Source organism: Geospiza fortis, unplaced genomic scaffold (assembly GCF_000277835.1).
Source record: "Geospiza fortis unplaced genomic scaffold, GeoFor_1.0 scaffold143, whole genome shotgun sequence".
Taxonomy (NCBI): domain Eukaryota; kingdom Metazoa; phylum Chordata; class Aves; order Passeriformes; family Thraupidae; genus Geospiza; species Geospiza fortis.
Genome location: NW_005054590.1, coordinates 475,621 through 493,269, shown reverse-complemented (window position 1 = coordinate 493,269; position 17,649 = coordinate 475,621). Strand labels below are relative to the sequence as shown.

At 41.7% G+C, this 17,649-nt stretch overlaps 1 protein-coding gene across 1 annotated transcript in view; it reads right to left on the bottom strand.

Annotated features, from left to right (window-relative positions):
- Window positions 1-17,649, bottom strand: part of ZNF532 (zinc finger protein 532) — a 31,422-nt gene that overhangs the window by 5,642 nt on the left and 8,131 nt on the right. The window contains 5 exon segments of the mRNA XM_005429977.3: window positions 1,212-1,490; window positions 3,936-4,098; window positions 8,062-8,238; window positions 11,093-11,274; window positions 15,854-17,649. The exon segment at window positions 15,854-17,649 is cut by the window's right edge and continues 11 nt beyond it. Coding sequence (XP_005430034.1) covers window positions 1,212-1,490; window positions 3,936-4,098; window positions 8,062-8,238; window positions 11,093-11,274; window positions 15,854-17,649 — 2,597 coding nt within the window.

The window sequence follows — 17,649 nt, the reverse complement described above, 5'->3', positions numbered from 1 at the left end:
TGTCAGCAAAGGGCTGGAGCCTGCCACAGCTAAGCAGGGTCACTGCTGCCTTCCTGCCTGTCAGTCTTTTTAATTTCATTTAACTGGAAACGCTGTTGAGCGCAGGAAGAACATCAAACAGTCTCTCTACTGACGTGAGGATGCAACATTCCCACATTTCACTTTCAATCCATTTTAAGTAAGATAGCTCAAATTCAGGTGCTTTAAATACAAAATTCAACTTGTTAACTCAGCTGAACTCTTTAAGTGTCAGATTAGAATAACAGCTCAACTATGGAATGTGTCTGCCTTTAAATGAAACACCAGTTGGCACTCAGTGGATGAGTAAAACATGACTGAGTCGTCACTCCCTGAGGCTAACAGGCACTGAGCTTCAGAACAGAACAGAGTCAAATTGTTTAAGCTGGAAAAGATCTTTAAAACTGGGTCCAGCTGTTACCCCAGCACTGCCATGTTGACCACACCACTGTAAAGAGAGGGAACTGAGAAGGCACAAAGAAGAAATAAGAACCTGGAACAGATTAGATGGTTTGGATGAAATACAGCAATATCTGTCACTCTATTTCACTTTCAATCCATTTTAAGTAAGATAGCTCAAATTCAGGTGCTTTAAATACAAAATTCAACTTGTTAACTCAGCTGAACTCTTTAAGTGTCAGATTAGAATAACAGCTCAACTATGGAATGTGTCTGCCTTTAAATGAAACACCAGTTGGCACTCAGTGGATGAGTAAAACATGACTGAGTCGTCACTCCCTGAGGCTAACAGGCACTGAGCTTCAGAACAGAACAGAGTCAAATTGTTTAAGCTGGAAAAGATCTTTAAAACTGGGTCCAGCTGTTACCCCAGCACTGCCATGTTGACCACACCACTGTAAAGAGAGGGAACTGAGAAGGCACAAAGAAGAAATAAGAACCTGGAACAGATTAGATGGTTTGGATGAAATACAGCAATATCTGTCTCTCTTTCCATCTTGAAAAAATTTCAGTACTGAATGAACAAGTCTACAATTGATTTTCTCAGTAGAATGATGTAGAAACTGAAAAAAACTAAGCAGCCAAAGCAAAAAAAGATGAAATAGATATAAGAACAGTAAGTAATAATAGTGGGACTTAAAGGAATTATTTTCAGAAACACAAATGGAATGTAGAAACAAATACTTCACCTTTCAGGTTTAATTCACCTTTTTGTACTGAATATATGCCTTTACCTTTCCATGTTCTTTCCTCATGTGGGAGATGTAAACGTCCCTCTGAGTGAAGAGCCTGTCACACTCCCAACATGTCCAGCCAGGGCTAGTGACTTTTTTAGGTTCTGCTTTCTTTATGGGAGAAGGAGATTTCTTCTCCAACTTTTCTGTTCCATTGATAGATTTTGTGTCCTCCTTGTTGTGACTGGCTGAGTTTTGAGTTGTGGGTTTAGTACTAAGAGGCAGATTTATCCCCAGGTTTGGTGGCCCCTCGACACTTTTCAAAGTTCCATGCATAGACTATAATAAAAGACAGAGAAAAAAAGGTACAAAACTGACATAGATATACACAGTTGTACTCAACCAAAAGCCTTCAGTTACTTCTTTGGCATACTATTATAATCAGATCACATTTGTAAAGAAACAGGATTAAGTAAAGGCAAGACCTAGCATGACCTAACAGTAACTGACACCGTAGATAGGTATTTTCACAAAAAAAAAAAACCCGAGACTTACTTTGGAGGTTAAGTTTAAGTTGCAGTTTAGCAGGGAAGAAAAAAGGGCTCATAACTGTTAATAAAAAGCAAAGTGCACAGGACCAACAACTAAGAGCAAAGTGCAGGTGTGTAGTAAAGGAGGAGGCTGGCTTTAGTATCCCACTGCACAGGGGAGCGGGAAACAGGGTTCCGGTACTCTCAGGCAACTGAAGCTGACCTGGAGATTCCATTCCAGCCTAACCTGTCAGCATGTAAAATGTTAGTGCTCAACTTTCCAAATGTCTTGTAAATACAATATTTGAAATTTCGTTTCTTATTTGAAACTACACCAAGAGCATTAAAGCATAGTATGGAGTCCCAGTGCTGGCCAGACAGGGAGTATTGCACCTCCAGGCCAGGCCAGGCAAGTCCTTCACCATCTGCTCTCACTGGCTGCTGGAAATTTTCTTGTAGCGAGTCATTACAGGAAAATAAGACATACATTTCGCCATCAAGAAATATTGGCATCTACAGGAATTATTCTGGGTTATTTTCTGTAGCTTTAAATAATCTCCTCCTGAGCTTCCTTCTGTCCCTTTCTGTCCTACTTTCACCAGGTCTGTCTCTGCCTTGATGGTTTATGTCTAGCCATACCAAACCATTACTTTCTATGCAGCTGAGCTCTGCCTCTGTCTGGCACTTGTACTCTCCCTGAGTCCTTTTGTGCTTTTATCCTCTCCCTGAATCCTTTTCTGCTTTTATCTATAACCTGTTACTGTTTTTTCAGTCCCCCTTAACTGAATTCCAATTCACAATGCTTTGCTCCAGTCCCAACTGCTATACACCCATCCTAAATGCAAAACCAGCCATACTGCTACTGCACATGTATTGATTAATCCTCTAATTTTAGTCTCAAAAATGTCTGACTCATTTATCATGAATCATGCTAAAACCCCACTGGCTGGAAGTTCAAATACTGTCATGGAACAAACACTAAAGCCAAAGCAGTTAAGTAGTGTGCAAGTAAGCGAGCACATCTCTGAAATGGGAGATGCTAAGCACCCAATTTCTGTAAAGACAGCTTCTGGCCCTAACTGCAGTCAGATCGAGCTCCTGAAAGTGTTGTCTTCAGGAAGTACTTGTGTACAGATAGAACAATACTTTTCCAGTAATATCTGAGTCAGGAAAAACTAACTACAGAAACAAGACCACACTGCAATACACAGAATTTGCCTATTTAGTAAAAAAAACCCAACCATCTGAGTAGGTCAAAGGAAACCGAAATCAGTTTTGCATTGCTGCATGAGAGGAGCATCTAGGGTATCTTGCAGTAAACATGCAAGAACTAGTGATGCTACTTCAGAAACAATGAAAATACCCAGTCCTTGTATTTCTGAACATCCTGGCTCAGCATTTCCCTCATGTGCTCCTCAAGATGAAGACTGGCTTTAAGACCACCTGTTTTTTTCAAGACTTGTGATCTTATTTTCAACACTACTTCAGAGAATTCTGTGGCTACAAGTGCCATAGCTGGGACTAAAATGCAAAATTATGGTTTTAGCAGCCAAAAAAGATGTCTGGCCTTCCACTCTGCGGTAGAGAAATGGTATTCAGAAATTGTGTCACTGCCAGAGAAGCACAGCGAGCTCCACAGTCCCACTGTGTGTTCAGGCACCAGGGGTTAGTAAGGCAGAAAACCCTCATCTTTGGTCTGTATGACATGAGGTAAGAGGCTAGCAAATGATGGCCAGGGGGCTGCTGATCCTTCAGACCAGGACTTACAAGGATGACAGTGAATCGTCAGTTCTTAAGGGTGTTTATGGGGAAATCCACCGGAGTTTTTTTCAAAGCACACATGTTCAAGTTCATATAACACAGGTAACCTCTACATCTAGCAACATACTGCTTCCTGGTGAATTCTGGGCATCAAAGGTTTGATTTTGTGATGCACTCAGCATTCTCAGCTACTAACAATTGGAACAATACTTAAAATACTGTAAATAGAACTCAGTATTTGTTAGGATTGGACTTGCTGAGATATTCCCAGTACACCAAAATCAACATTCTTACAGAAAAACCGACTGAATCATTACGGATATGCTGAAGACCAGACACAATATAAAAGTTTAACATTTGAGAACAACATTCACAGATTATCCCCTCAGCATTGTTAACATCTCTCTCAGCAGTCTTGTTACTCTGTGCCTTTTCACAGCATGTATTGCATGACAAATGGTATAATGAAGGAAACGAGAAGATGCCTACACACCTTGATATGATCCATCATAAGCTGTTTCTGTGCATATAGAAGAGAACAGTCTGGACACTTGAAAACAGACACCTTCTGGTTTTCAATGTGCTGATCAAAGTGGCGATAGAGCAAAGGTTGTAGAGTAAACACAGTGTCACACATAGAGCATTTATATATTATTCTAAAAACAGAAGCACAATAAACAGTGTCAGTCATGTTGATGATCTATTTGCAAGAATCATGACATTAACTTTTTTTCTCATCACAGATAAGATCTGACATGTTTAAGCAATTGTTTCACACTGCCTGAAAAAAGTTAAACTAATTCAAAACATCCTCCAATTTCAAAATATAGGAGCAGTAGAAGAAACAGAAAAATAGAAAAAAAAATTTAAAAGTGCAAACAAGAAGCCAGAAAACAGTACCATGTGCCAGTTAGAGATACAAAACAACATCTGCTCAGGATACTCTGACAGTTCAACACCTTCAGTTTCTGAACTCACATTGTAGCTAAAGGGTAATATCCCTGCTCCGGGTAACAAACCTGTATATTGTATATGGGAGTGATTCATTCTATTGTAGTTAGGAACATACTTCAAGATAAATACATTTTTGGCAATGTTCATGGCTGTGATGCTCCTAAATGTCAAACCTAGACTCTGTCAATGCCTGAAGCTCCAACAGTGCAGGACAGGATTTCCCTGATCTGCCATTCCAAACCTTGATGAATCTGCCACAGAAATGTAGAGACACCACAAACACTTCCTTTCTTGGAGCACGTGTGACTTTTGAACATAGGTTCCCCAGACTCCTGTTCTTACAGCAGTTTTCTAACCACAGATCATGAGATGAGAGAGAAATCTAAGCCATGTAATCTGTAGTGCTGCAGAGAAAGTTTAGCCACAATAAAAGAACCAGCCACAGGTGCTCAGTACAGCAACAGGCACTTCCCATCTTTAAGAGTAACTTCCACTTAAAAAAACAACCATCAAACCCTCCTACCTGCTAAAGTGCTAAATCTTCTCATTAGCCACATAATATCCTTTCTATATCCCTCTAAGTAATTACCATTGATAGTGCATTGTTCCAGAGCTCCAGGGATCACTCTGCAGTCTGTTTTCAGATGACAAGAACATGGGCATTGCTTCCATGTCCAAGCTATTCTGGAACTCCAAATGAAAAACAATACACTGCTTCATATTAACTGGGAAAGACTTTGTTTTCGTGCTATCAAGGGGTCCCAGTTTCTCACACATGCTAAGATAAACGTATTATTTACACAGCATCCTCTGATGATCAATGTACTATTGTCCTGCTTTCTGTGGTGAACCCTTCACTGCAGATCTGGAGATTTGTAGAAATTCTTTCTGAATTTATCACATGTAAAAACTGTAACTCTCTAAAAACACCACGAGCTGAATCTCTGTATTTTCTATGGCAGCTAAAGTACTTTACCTGCCTTCACAGAAGCAGAACTATGTGGTAAAGATCCAAATTTCAGACAAGTCTCTGGGCAAAGATTGTACTCACTTAAATTCAGTGAGTACAGTATGAGTTATGACTCTACACACCTGGAGTATTTCCTTCAAACACAGCAAAAACAGCAAAAAAAAAATTTCAATCCTTAACATGTACACTGGTTTTGTTTTTGTTTTAATTTAATTGAAGTAGTCAGTGTTTAACATGCAACTGCCTAAAATGCTGTCCAAAGCTTAAAGGCAGTTGTGCTTCCACAGGATGTCATTTACAGGGATGCTGGAATAAGTCAGGCAGTTCATCCCATCCCATCCCATCCCATCCCATCCCATCCCATCCCATCCCATCCCATCCCATCCCATCCCACTCCCAGGCTGGTTCCTCAGCACTGCTCCTGCCCCACAGGACACACCAAAGCAGGCACATGGCCTTTTCACTTCCCAAAAATCTGCTTAGCAAATTCATGTACTATCTTGGAATAAATACAAGTGTTATCTCAGGAAAATACTTTTAGTCATATAAAAGACATTTAGCATTTGGAAAGCTTCTGCACCAGAGGATAGTATTCCTCCTTCCCAGTTTTTTTTCTTGAAAAAAAGGAACTTGTGGGATAATACACTTTTTACCAATAGTACCGTAAATATCCATAATTTGGCTTGATAAACAAGAATTTCTCCAGTATTCAAAAAGAGATCAGCCATGAAAAATATCTTAGTGCCGCTCCTAGACACTGCTTACTGAAAAAAGATCACCTCGGTGGTTTTCTGGGAAACCAGAGCTTAAGAGTATGTTACAGGAGAGAGCTTCCCAGGGTTGAAAGACAAGACAGCCATCCATTTCCCTATATTAAAATAATCTCATTTCATCCCACTGAGAATCCCTGCATATAAAAGTCATTTTTCATACACCAAATAGTTTAGTGCATCTGTTGTGCTGAAACTGTTAGTAATGCAATTGTACATCACAGAGTTCCAAGTAAATGCCAGGGGCAGGCAGCCAGATTGCCCAGGAGCCCCACTGCTGTAAGAGAGGAGTGTGCCCTAATGCAGAGTGCCTGCGAAGGCCCGGGGCACTGCTGGAGCCATGGCAGTGTCCCTGCCCTGTGCCACAGCCCTGGGCTCAGCAATGGGGCTGGCAGGCTGGCACTGGGTGCCAGGCACGCAGCCTGGCTGCTCCGTGGTGCACCACAGATAACCCAAATGTGAATGCACTGCCTCAAATACAGCCTGGCAGCTCTGATCGGAACTAGGCAAGCAAGAACTCTGAGCACTGCAAGGGCTGCAAAAATCCTACCAGTCACTCTGCATGCATTTAAGGCAGCATTGTGATTAAAACTGGCACATTTAAAGGAAATACCACTTCTTAAGAGGACTGCTCCACTATGGATTCTGTGACTTACTACACTAGTATACATAATAAAATTTCATTTCATTTTTTATAATCAAAGTAAATTTGTAGAGGAATGCAATTATAAGTGCATCTATATGGAAAAAAACTAATGCAAAATACTTAATTCATTAACCTGATCAGAAACAATTTGGCAGATCAAGCACAGTTGACTTTTCATATGTGTAGCATCTTACACAAACAGTGATCTTAATCTTTTAGATTTCTCTCATGAGAACTATGGGAACCTGAAAAAAGTTTTAAATGCTGGTATCTAACAGCCCCTGACTGATGATACCATCCCGAATTTAAACAATGTATCACTTCCCACTAGGCAAAAATTACTTCCATTTGCTATCAGACATGGCAAGTTTGCTTTGATGGAAGTGTAAACGAAGAAAAAAAATCTGCTGTTAATATGTTAGAAGAAACAGTGAGAAACTGAACTCTTAGGAACGCTGGTTATTACATCGCAAGACACCTTCTATGTTCTTGAGTATGCCAGTTGTTACCGTGCTGGTGCTCTGCACACCCCAGAGAGAACACGGCGCTCAGTCCCTGTTTGATCTCCGCAGTGCATTGTGGCAGTGAGGGACAGGCAGATGGAGGAGCAGGGGTGCTCAGAGGCTCACACCTGAGGGCTGGAGGAGTCTGCACACACAGCAGCACCTTCAGCACAGCTGTCCAACAGCTTTAAAAAAAGACCCTGAAGCCAAGTCCTACTTGTACCCTGTGTCACCACCTTCAGCAAACTACCACCTTTATGGGAAACTTTCCTAGCCACAGAACAAAAACACTTCTGCCTCAAGCCAGAAAGAGATTACCTATTGGAAAAAAGCTTATATAAACAGATAAAATCACTTTTTCCCAACTTCTCAACCACGTTATGAAAATCACCACATAAGCACCAATTAGTATTAGCATCTCTTTTAGGAATCACATTATTTTAATTCACAGTAAAAATGCAGATGAACTAAGCAGATTAAAACATCAGAACGAGCAACGCTCTGACCACCTGTCCAAATAATTTGTGTAATTACATTTTGTAATCACTCTCTTGTAGCATGCAGTACTTAAAGAGCTGCTAGTGCATTCAGAGAAATGTCACCTTTGCCCAATGAACTCCCAGCTGAAAAGTCATGAAAGCACTACACAAATCCCACATTCCCAGCAGGCTGACAAACGGGTGGCTGTCAGAGGTGTCCTGCAAGCACAGGACACAATGCAATTTCACACATCACTCAAATGCAGGCAAGTGCAGTAGAAGATAGAGTTTGCTTACTTTGGTTCGCCTATCTTGATACCCGGGTGTTGTGTGTAGGCATGGGAGTGTGTGCTGGGAGCAGATTTAAATGCCATGGGACAGATAGGACACTTGTAAAAGACTTCACAGTGACAACCTTGAATGTGAGACTTGAGTGCCGCCACGTCAGAGTACACGACATTGCAGTGCACGCAGCTGCGGAGAGAGCGGAGGAGAGTCAGTGCAGCCTGCCCCCAGCAGGGCTGGACATCATCAACATGGGTGTTCAAGCAAAGGCCAGAGAGAAACACACATGGAGAACAGCTGATAAAACTACATCACTCTGTCAACTTCAACAACCCCGAAAGAATCAACATAACCAGCGATTTGTGGATCACAAAGTAAGGGGAGAGAAATCTCACACATTGTCATTTGAAAATCTAAGAGATATGAGGTCAGGACATGTTTTTATGTTATTACAATAAAACAGATAGAAGGGTGGACAGACAAGCACTCTACTGATTGCAGAAAAATGCTTAAATCCTCGGCAAATTTGGAAAGAGATTTTCCAGAATGCATTTTTATCACATGCAGGGCATTGTTTAAAGTACACCACAGCGATTTAGAAACTACCACCAAATGGAAAACCAGTAAGGAAAATATTTTCACCATTTCCCTTGTTTAGATTTAATGACAATATACTGGTAATGATTTTCTGGACATGTAATCAAATCAGCACTTGGATTGAAACTCAGGAAAATGAAACCAAATCCCTATCAGATCAATATATCATATTGGAATTCAGAAAATATTTTTCAAAAACATACTTCTGCTGTGACGAAAATTTGTGACCTTTCTGCATCTATTCTAAAATGAAATGATTAAAAAATTGAATTAATATTAGAACATAAGAATTTTATACACAATGATCCCCTTTAATGCCCTGCATCTCCAGTAGCAAATGCTCCCAAATCAGTCCAAGAAGATAGTGCAATCAGCAATTACCTGTCAAATGAGACAATTTCTTATTGATCAGTATTTTGCAGTAAGACTTTTACAAACTCTTTGAACGTAGAAGGCCTCCACCCTTCCAGAATTTTAATTTTAGTATCTATCATGGCAGTATGATTGTTTTCATGTAAATGTCAATTTAATTTTTCAATAGTTTTACTGCCCTGATGATAGCAATAAAGCAGGAAATACAGTTCTACATTGAATTCAAAGATCCCATTTTACTTTTAAAATTTATCACCCTTGAATTTTATGAAATGTCATCCATTCTTTTTCTGGGCATTTAATTTACACTCTTAATAATATTCATTGAGTTTATACCCATCTAGTCTGCTTACCAATGCATTCTGTAAAGCAGATTATTCTGGTCTTTTTGGCTCTGTTAAAAGCTCTCCCAGAGAGCTGAGCACTTTGTCACAGCTGTGCACAGCGTGATGCACTCAGTGACACACGTGCTCCTGAGGTGTCCCTCAGAGGGCAGGGTGGCATTGCCACCTCCCCGTGCCACGGCTTGACTTTACTCTCGAGTGATGCCACACAACAACTGATCCTCAGCATCCACCATTGTATATCACACAGTTCCTAAGGCCCAAGCCTTCCTCTGGGGACTGTTCTAACAGCTGCTTGCTTTCACCTCCACAGGATGCAGGGAAACTTCAGGCTGAAGTTCTCAGCAGATTCAGTGCAGACAACTAGCCTGAACCACTGGAGTCAAAGGGAACGTCCTGGCAGAGGCCCTGTGGAGAGGCAGGACAGGCTGTGCTGCTCATGGGGAAAAGCACCACAGTTGTAGGAAAGGCTGGGGAGGCTAAGGAGGGAGACAGTAACATCCCCAGAGACTGCTTTTTGCTTGTCTGGGTGACTTTGGTTTAGTCTCACCAGATCAAGATATTCTCGACTCAGTATGACATGAGATTTTATGAGACATCTTGAAAAGTTTAGTGGCATAGATTCCCAGTGAAGGAGATTCTTTCTGCTGGTGTTACTGGGGCAGGCCAGGAGTTCCTAGAGGTGATTCCATGTACAAACCCAAGAGACATACATTAGAGGGAAGAGCAGTGGAGTGCAGGAAGCAGATGGAGGAGAAATGCAGGACAAGAAAGACTACTGCTTTAGAGAAAAGGGTAAGAGAAAATAACTCAAAGAAATGAGAAGAGCTTGGAGTTATGTCAGGCCATGAATTCAAGCTGAAAACAGAGGCTTGATGCAGTAAAAATGCTTTCATCCCTTAGGGGACAATTGCACAGCCATCCTGGAAAATGAACTGTGGCACCTTAAGGGTGGAAGATTTTCAATGGCCTTTTTCTAGGCAGACAGGGTGAAGTGGACATGTTTTTGGAGTGCTAAGCAAAGCTCAAGGTACAGGTGGCTCTTCCGATCTCTTGCTGTGCTGCCTGCCATTCAAGTGCAATGAAAATGCTAACAGAAAGCATCTTTTCAAGTCTTTCAAAACTAAACATTTCTATGAAATGCCTCTGCTCCCCATTTTCTCAGTGAGTTGCCATTACAGGGAAATGTAAAAGTCAAAGGGAAACTGAAGAGTAACAAAGGAGAACCAAAAGACAGGGTTTGAGAAAGGCAATTTCCAAGTGATGTAAAGTGATAAAGTCTACGAATCTTGATTTGCCACAGAAAAGAGAACAACCAGACAGATGCAGCATTAACATATCAACCATACATTCTGGAAGTACTGACAATGACTCTTCTACCAGAAAGAACAATCTAAAATTCAGTGGTCTGGAAAAACTCAAGGAGGTTTCTGAAAACCTGAAATGAAGATAATGCATCTGAATTCTCTTGACTTTATAAACCGTGAAGTCCTGAATCTGTGTTACACTAGCTAATATTCTGATTTAATCATATACAAAAGTGGATGCCCAAAACAAAGCAGAATCCTAATGTATTTATTCCAAAATTTCAGTACTAATAGTACTGTTGCCATGACAATCTCAAACCCATGAAGCTGGTATTGTCCAAACAGTGCTTATGAAAATGGAAAACCACTTTAAAAACCATAAATTATACATCAATTGACAGCAAAAGGAATCATTATACTGACCGAAACCCAACTCTTCGGGTATAATGCAGGCAGTTCTTAGTGACATGGGTCTGGAAGTGGACAGATCTGCAGATTGCTCCACATTCAGGACACGTGTATGGAGATTTATGCTGATGAATTCTCTGGTGTGATGCAAAACTGCACTGGTTAGGAAGCAGCATCTGGCAGATATTGCATGTCTTCTAAATGATAAACCAGAATAGATGAGACAAAAGGTTTGGTTCAGCTCTACATAACGTCTTGTGTCAAACACTGCAATACAGCAAATAAAGGTTAAATGTCCTAACTGGGATGGGACCCAATGCAGTAGCAAGTACAAACACAAGCCTGCTAGCAGAGCTGGCAGGTGCTGGTAGCCAGACTGACTGGCATCCTGGGCTACAGAGCTCCTTCCTACACCCCTGACCATGGGAGATACTCGTGCTTTACAGAAATATTACTGAGGTGCCTTCCCAGATTACCTTCATAGTGCAAGGGGGCTACATACAACTCCAGAATCAAATTACTGCTATTGTCTCTTATGGCCTGGGACTTGTGAACCTCACTAATGACTTGCAAAGATTTAAAATCAGACCCAAGACTCCTTCATGACATCAGTATGTTTTTGAACATGTACTTGCATGTTTTTAGGAATGTTCTAAGAATGTTCTGGCATATGTAGTGATGTGTACACTCTGCAAGAATATTGACCAAAAAAAGATCTCCAGATCTGCATTATAAATTATTTACTAACATATGCATGAAGAAATCCTGAAATAAATGCTCTGGGAGCACTGTGGCCTGGTGTGTTTGAACACAGTCTCTGTACAAGCAGAGTTCTCCCATGTCCTGACGCAGCAAGATGGCAAAATGTGAACCATTAAATTACAGCATGTTGAGCAAAGCAAACATGCCATCGCTGCAATGCAGGTTCCACTGGCACTCCTGCCAGCCCACTACAGTACTGTTCAGCATGGGTACATGCACTGCTCTCCTGCAAGGCTCTGCCTGACTTCAGCTATCTACAGGGATTTCAAATTGGCACCTGCTTACAGCCTTTGGGACACAGCAAGGCTATACTGAGACACAAAGAAATACTCGCTTTGAAATGCCAAATACTTGGCCTTCATTGACCAAAGAGTGCCCAAAAGTGGGGGACTCACAGCCTCAGGCTGACCAGAGATGTTTTGGGGTGTTAACTTTGTCTTAAATTCAGATAAAGGCAAAACCCTCTGACCAGCAATAAGTGCCACATTTACTGGGCTCAGTACCATTCCCCAAATCTCTCTTTGGCTATTCCTGTATTAACAAGCTGTAATACAATATTGGAGAATCTGGAGCATAATTTGATTACGTAAGAAAACAGCAGACCAGAACTTGTTATTCCAGTAACAGAAACATTTGGAGGTTTCACAGTCCTTCCAAAGCCTTTGGCTTGCAGGACTTCTGAAGGAAACTGGGATGTGATGCCACAGAAGAGCCACACAACATTCCAGCCCCAGCTCAGTGATCTTTCTGATTTTGCAGCAATCTGCCAGACTCATTTGCTGACCCAACATGCCAGTAATGCTCTTAGTTAAGGCCCCTGCTCTGCTATTTCAATGAGTACAGAAAATGTTTAATTGTAACTGATTACAGTAGAACAAGAAGCATCTACTGTGAAATTCTGACATTCAGCACGTTTGCTTACCATTTTATTTTGGGCTTAAGGTGGCATTAACTTCCAGTTCTCTCATTCCAACCCACACCAAAATAAAACACAGTTTGTGAAAATCATCACCTGCCTGCATTTAAAGTCAAAGTTTCAGAAAAAAAAAAGGGTTAGAAGGAAAAATGGTGGAGGTGGAAAATAAAGATACACACATACGCTGAGTATGAAGGGAAATGAGCTATGCAGTTTCCATGGGAGCTATATACTCCTATCTATAACTAAGAGCAACACTAACATTCATTAGCCCAGATTTGCTACCTTTTCCCCCCAGCAAGTACATGAGGGTTTTATTCAGCCAGAAAACCTATCAGTGAGTCAGGGTTAATACTCCTTTAGCAGGAATATGCCTTTAGATTAATATTCCTTTAACAGGAATATTAATGGCAATAAAACATTACAGAAAGGTAACAACTTCAGAGTGAATGTATTTTCATTGATAAGATTGTCCTACCATTGCTTATTTTAAACAAAAAATTCTGCCTTCGTAACAGGAGTATAAAAGCAGCTACTTACTCATTGGAAACACAAAACTATACATTTTCCATTTCAGGAGCAATTAGATGGGACACTAGAAAGAACAGTAAGCTGCAAATAACCTTTTTTCCTACTACTTGTTTGCAAAATCTAAGTGTTCATTTTTACTCTTTCTTCCTTCCAAAGAAAAAATACCAATCTCATCTAACTTCCCTGTCTTCTTCCCCACACAATAATGGCAGTTTTACAGCAAAAAGACAGTGCCAAGCACTAAGAAGGAAAACAAGTCAGGGTATTTCTCATCCAAGCTAGCTTCTCAAGAGGTAACATCTAATGAAAAAGTAGCAACAAATGTAGTAATAAATGCCCATACAGAGCCTTTCTCCAGGAAACACTACCCCTACAGGATGCAACCGAACTCAACATAAAAAACAGTGGCTGCTTGACATATGACAAGGACTACAAAAATGTGTAATTAAGATGTAAAAGGATACTTCAACAAAGAACATTTAAAACTACATTTATTAAGTGTTCTTTTCCAACGGAAGAACATGAAAGTAGCTTATTTTCCTCCAGTGCTTTGCACCGTTTTTTTTAAACCTGCAGCTCAGCAGAGCCGGTTTCCATGAGGAGACACAAACACCCAGACAGGCAGCAGGCAATGCCAGCTGCTCCTGCAGCTCCAGGGCCTTCCCTCCTTGAACAGCAGTACCTGGGAACCCACACTTCTCTCTCCACCTCCCTGCAGCTGCATTTTCATGTTCTGTGAACATCACAATTGCTTTCCTTTAGTAAATTGCCAGAATAAACAGTATCTAAAGGACACGTAGGGAGAGCAACTCAGCAGCAACAGGGCAAAAGCACCAGACAGAGGAGGAAAGGAAAGGGCAAAAGGTTTCATTCACTTGGCCATAAAGACAAAAATCCTCACACCGTGAAAATGAGAACACCACTTTATCTTTGTTCTCTTTCAATTTCTATTTTAGCCTCATCCTCCCAACCAGTTCTCTGTCCCTCACTCAACTGCTTTGTCTTGTCACTTTCTTTCCTGCTTGCTTTTCCAGTACCAAAACCACCAGGTCTTTGCTAGGTCTACTGGACCTTAGATGGAATGGTACCTAATGGGCTTATTATGGGGGAAGAAAAAAATCTATCTACAACCAATAAGCATCAGCAAATCAGTTAGCTAAACAGCCTAAGTATGAAGTAGCCCGAGCTGGTGCAGAATGTACTCTAATGGTCAGCCATTAGATCCTGTTCAGAACTGCAGCAACACCTATGGATGGACATGTTCTGCTGAAGGAAACTCCCTGAGGCATGCAAACTTGTACTATCTTACAAACAGAAATTCACTTGCATGGCATTCCATCTGCAATTCAGGTAATTTCAGTCTAATTCTGCCAGCCAGTGAAAGGGAGGAGCTAAGGCAGAGCCACTAATCAAGGCTATTTCCACGTGCAAATCTCTTTACAGTACTAACTGTAGTGGTAGGTGCAGTGGAGCTGCTTCATGGTACAGAATAGGTCCTACATGCAGTGAATAATCCTGACAGGAACCTGCCTGTGCTCCTAGGACTACTGCATTTTTTTCCTAACTGCAGGACTTGAAAATTTTTAGCCTGTCCACTTTGTGTGATTTCCAGAAAGACTCCTGGGGCATTCCTGTCTTGAGCATGCTTGCAGGTTTTCAGCTTCCCCCGCAGCAAGAAGCTGGAGCACCAAGCTCACCTGAATGCTTTGAAACACACCAGAATCCCTTTTAATTGGCACACCCCAACAGAGATCCAACCATATCATTTAAATGACCACTTTCACTCTGCCAGGATTATAAAATACATCGCACACTGATTAATATTATATTTTATTGAATGACGTATTTCTTTCAGGTCAGGCCACATACATTAGTAAATAATTTTCAAATGGTTTTTGTGTTGAACTCATTAGCATTTGTAAGAGGAAAAGAAATGGAACCAACTAAACCAATGGTCACACAGAAAGGAAGACGTGCAAGTGAGAACAGCACTTTGCACTTTCTGAGGAAGAGCTGAGGCAAACAGCAGCATTCCTGTCAGTAGTCAGTGTGCCATTTGTCACTGCCTGAGTCCCTCCCTGCACGTGAGGGGAATGCCTCTCTCACTTAGGGCACTTGGTGAAAACTCTAAAACCTGAAGACCAATCTAGAATGAATCACTTAAAGCTATCATTCAGGTTGAATAGACGGGCTGTTAATGAGGGTGCCAATTAAGTGGATTCCACTGGCTAGTCAAATTCCAAAGCACAGAAAGAAGCATTAACATATGATTAGTAATACCCACGATTATTTTCTGCATTATCATGTTCAGCTGTAAGAAAGCTAATGCTAAATTTTAGCAAAAATATAAGTGTCAATTTCAGACTTCAGGGCCTATAAAGATTCTAAGTCTTATTTAAAAAGTGTTGACATTCACTATGTAAGTGCTTGCAAGACTTTCTATGGTTTTCATTTATCATTTTAATCACAGAGGTTCAGATAATAACAGCTAAATGAAAGTAAAAACATATCCAAAGTCTCCTAGGCTTATAGATGAAACATTGGAATGTAAACATAGGATACTCTACTTGTCCACTTGTGTCTGCGGCCTGCTGGAAATGAGTTGCAAGAGATGTCTCATCTTGGAAAACTTCATTGCACTCCAAACACTTTAGACTATGTCTACAGAGTTTTGATGGATCTTCGTCTAGCGGCATAGCTGGAATGACAGGAGAGCTCGCGGGGGCCGAGATCACTGTCCCAGTTAAGCCAGTCTGGATCTTTGTTAGGGAGTGCGTGCCAGCTCCCCCTGCGCTCTGGAGCACGGCCGCAGCAGTATTGCTGGAAGGAGATGCTATCATTTGATCTGCTGGGACTGGTTTTAGGATCAGGTGGGAACACTGCATCACGACGCCTTTCTCCTTGTGCCCACGAGCATGGGACAGGAGACTACATTTATTGTAGAAAACTAAATTCTTTGTACAATGATTACAAGTCACTTCAATTCGCACGCTCCTCCTGTCGTAATGCTGGGTCAGGCTCTTCTCGAGAGCAAACGAGTCGCCGCACTCCAAGCACTTGTACCCTCGTGTCGGTAGTGTGATTCCAGCATTGGCAGGGGGGCTGAGGTTTGGGACGTAAACTGGTACGGGATTGACACTGCTCAGCACCTTATTGAATGCTTCCACTACAGAGCTCTGGAGAGATGACACCACCTGCACTCGAGACACTTTTTTTGAAGGCTGGGAGGTGGCTGCAGAAATTATTGCCTGCTTGATTTGCTGCTGGGGTTTTGTTAGCACTTGGCGCAGTTCAGAGGTGGTTTGAGCACCCTGAGGCAAAAGGTTAAGGTTGGCAAGATGGACTGTCTTTGGCACGAGTTTGGCACTGGCAAGGCTCGATGCTGGCACCACGACCGTCTGCTGCTGGATGGCGTTGGCAGCTTTGATAATGGCGCTGCTGGCGCTCTGCACGGATGCAGCAGAGATGACAGTGGCTTTCACTGTGGTGTTGTTAGCCAGCTTCAGATTGATCACTTGGGAACCTGCAGTTTTCACTGCTGAAACGGGCAGGAAGGCAGTAGCCACGGGTTTGATAGTGACCTGCTTGGGGGCAAGTTCTGCAGATCCAACTGCATTGGTGACAACTGAGGACTGCAGAGGAGCTCTGGGAGGAGAGGAGAGAACAGCAGCGGAAGTTGGTGAGGACAGGAGAGATGTCATGGAGGTTACCATGGAAGCACTCTGCTCTGGCTTTTTACCAGAGTCCAAATCAACTTCTGGCAACACTCTAGTAACAGTTCTCTTGATCTCCCCAGAAGAAGTCTTGATGGTTTTTATGCGAACCTTAGGAATTGCTGGTGTTGACCCTGCGGGAGAAGACGGAGACCCTTTGCTGCTGTTCTCACTTGAGACGCTTCTGGGACTATCGGGCGGTTTGACAGACGGCTTCTTAGCACCATCAATGAGACTCTGAGACTCAGGAGATTTTTCAATAGCCCGGGGACTTTCACTCATGTCTTTTGGTAATGGAGAAGACTCTCCTGAATTAGACTGTAAATCTTTACTGCTATCTGTAGCTGCCTTTTTAGCACTCAGTGCTGCAATTGCAGCAATGCAGGACGAAAGCTTTGCTGATGACTTTGCTTTGGACTGGGAAATGCTGGCAAGATTTGTGTCACATTTTTCAGTACTCAGTTTTCCATCAAGTACCCTGTTTTCAAGAAGCTTCTCAGAAGTGTCTTTTAGTAACTTGTCCTCTGTTTTTCGAGTTTTAAAAGGCTCATAGACACCTAAATTCATGGAACTTGTCTCTGTCTCTCGTTTACCGGTTTTATTTTTATCTATACTACTTGAAACAGTGATTCCAGATTTAATTAAGTTCT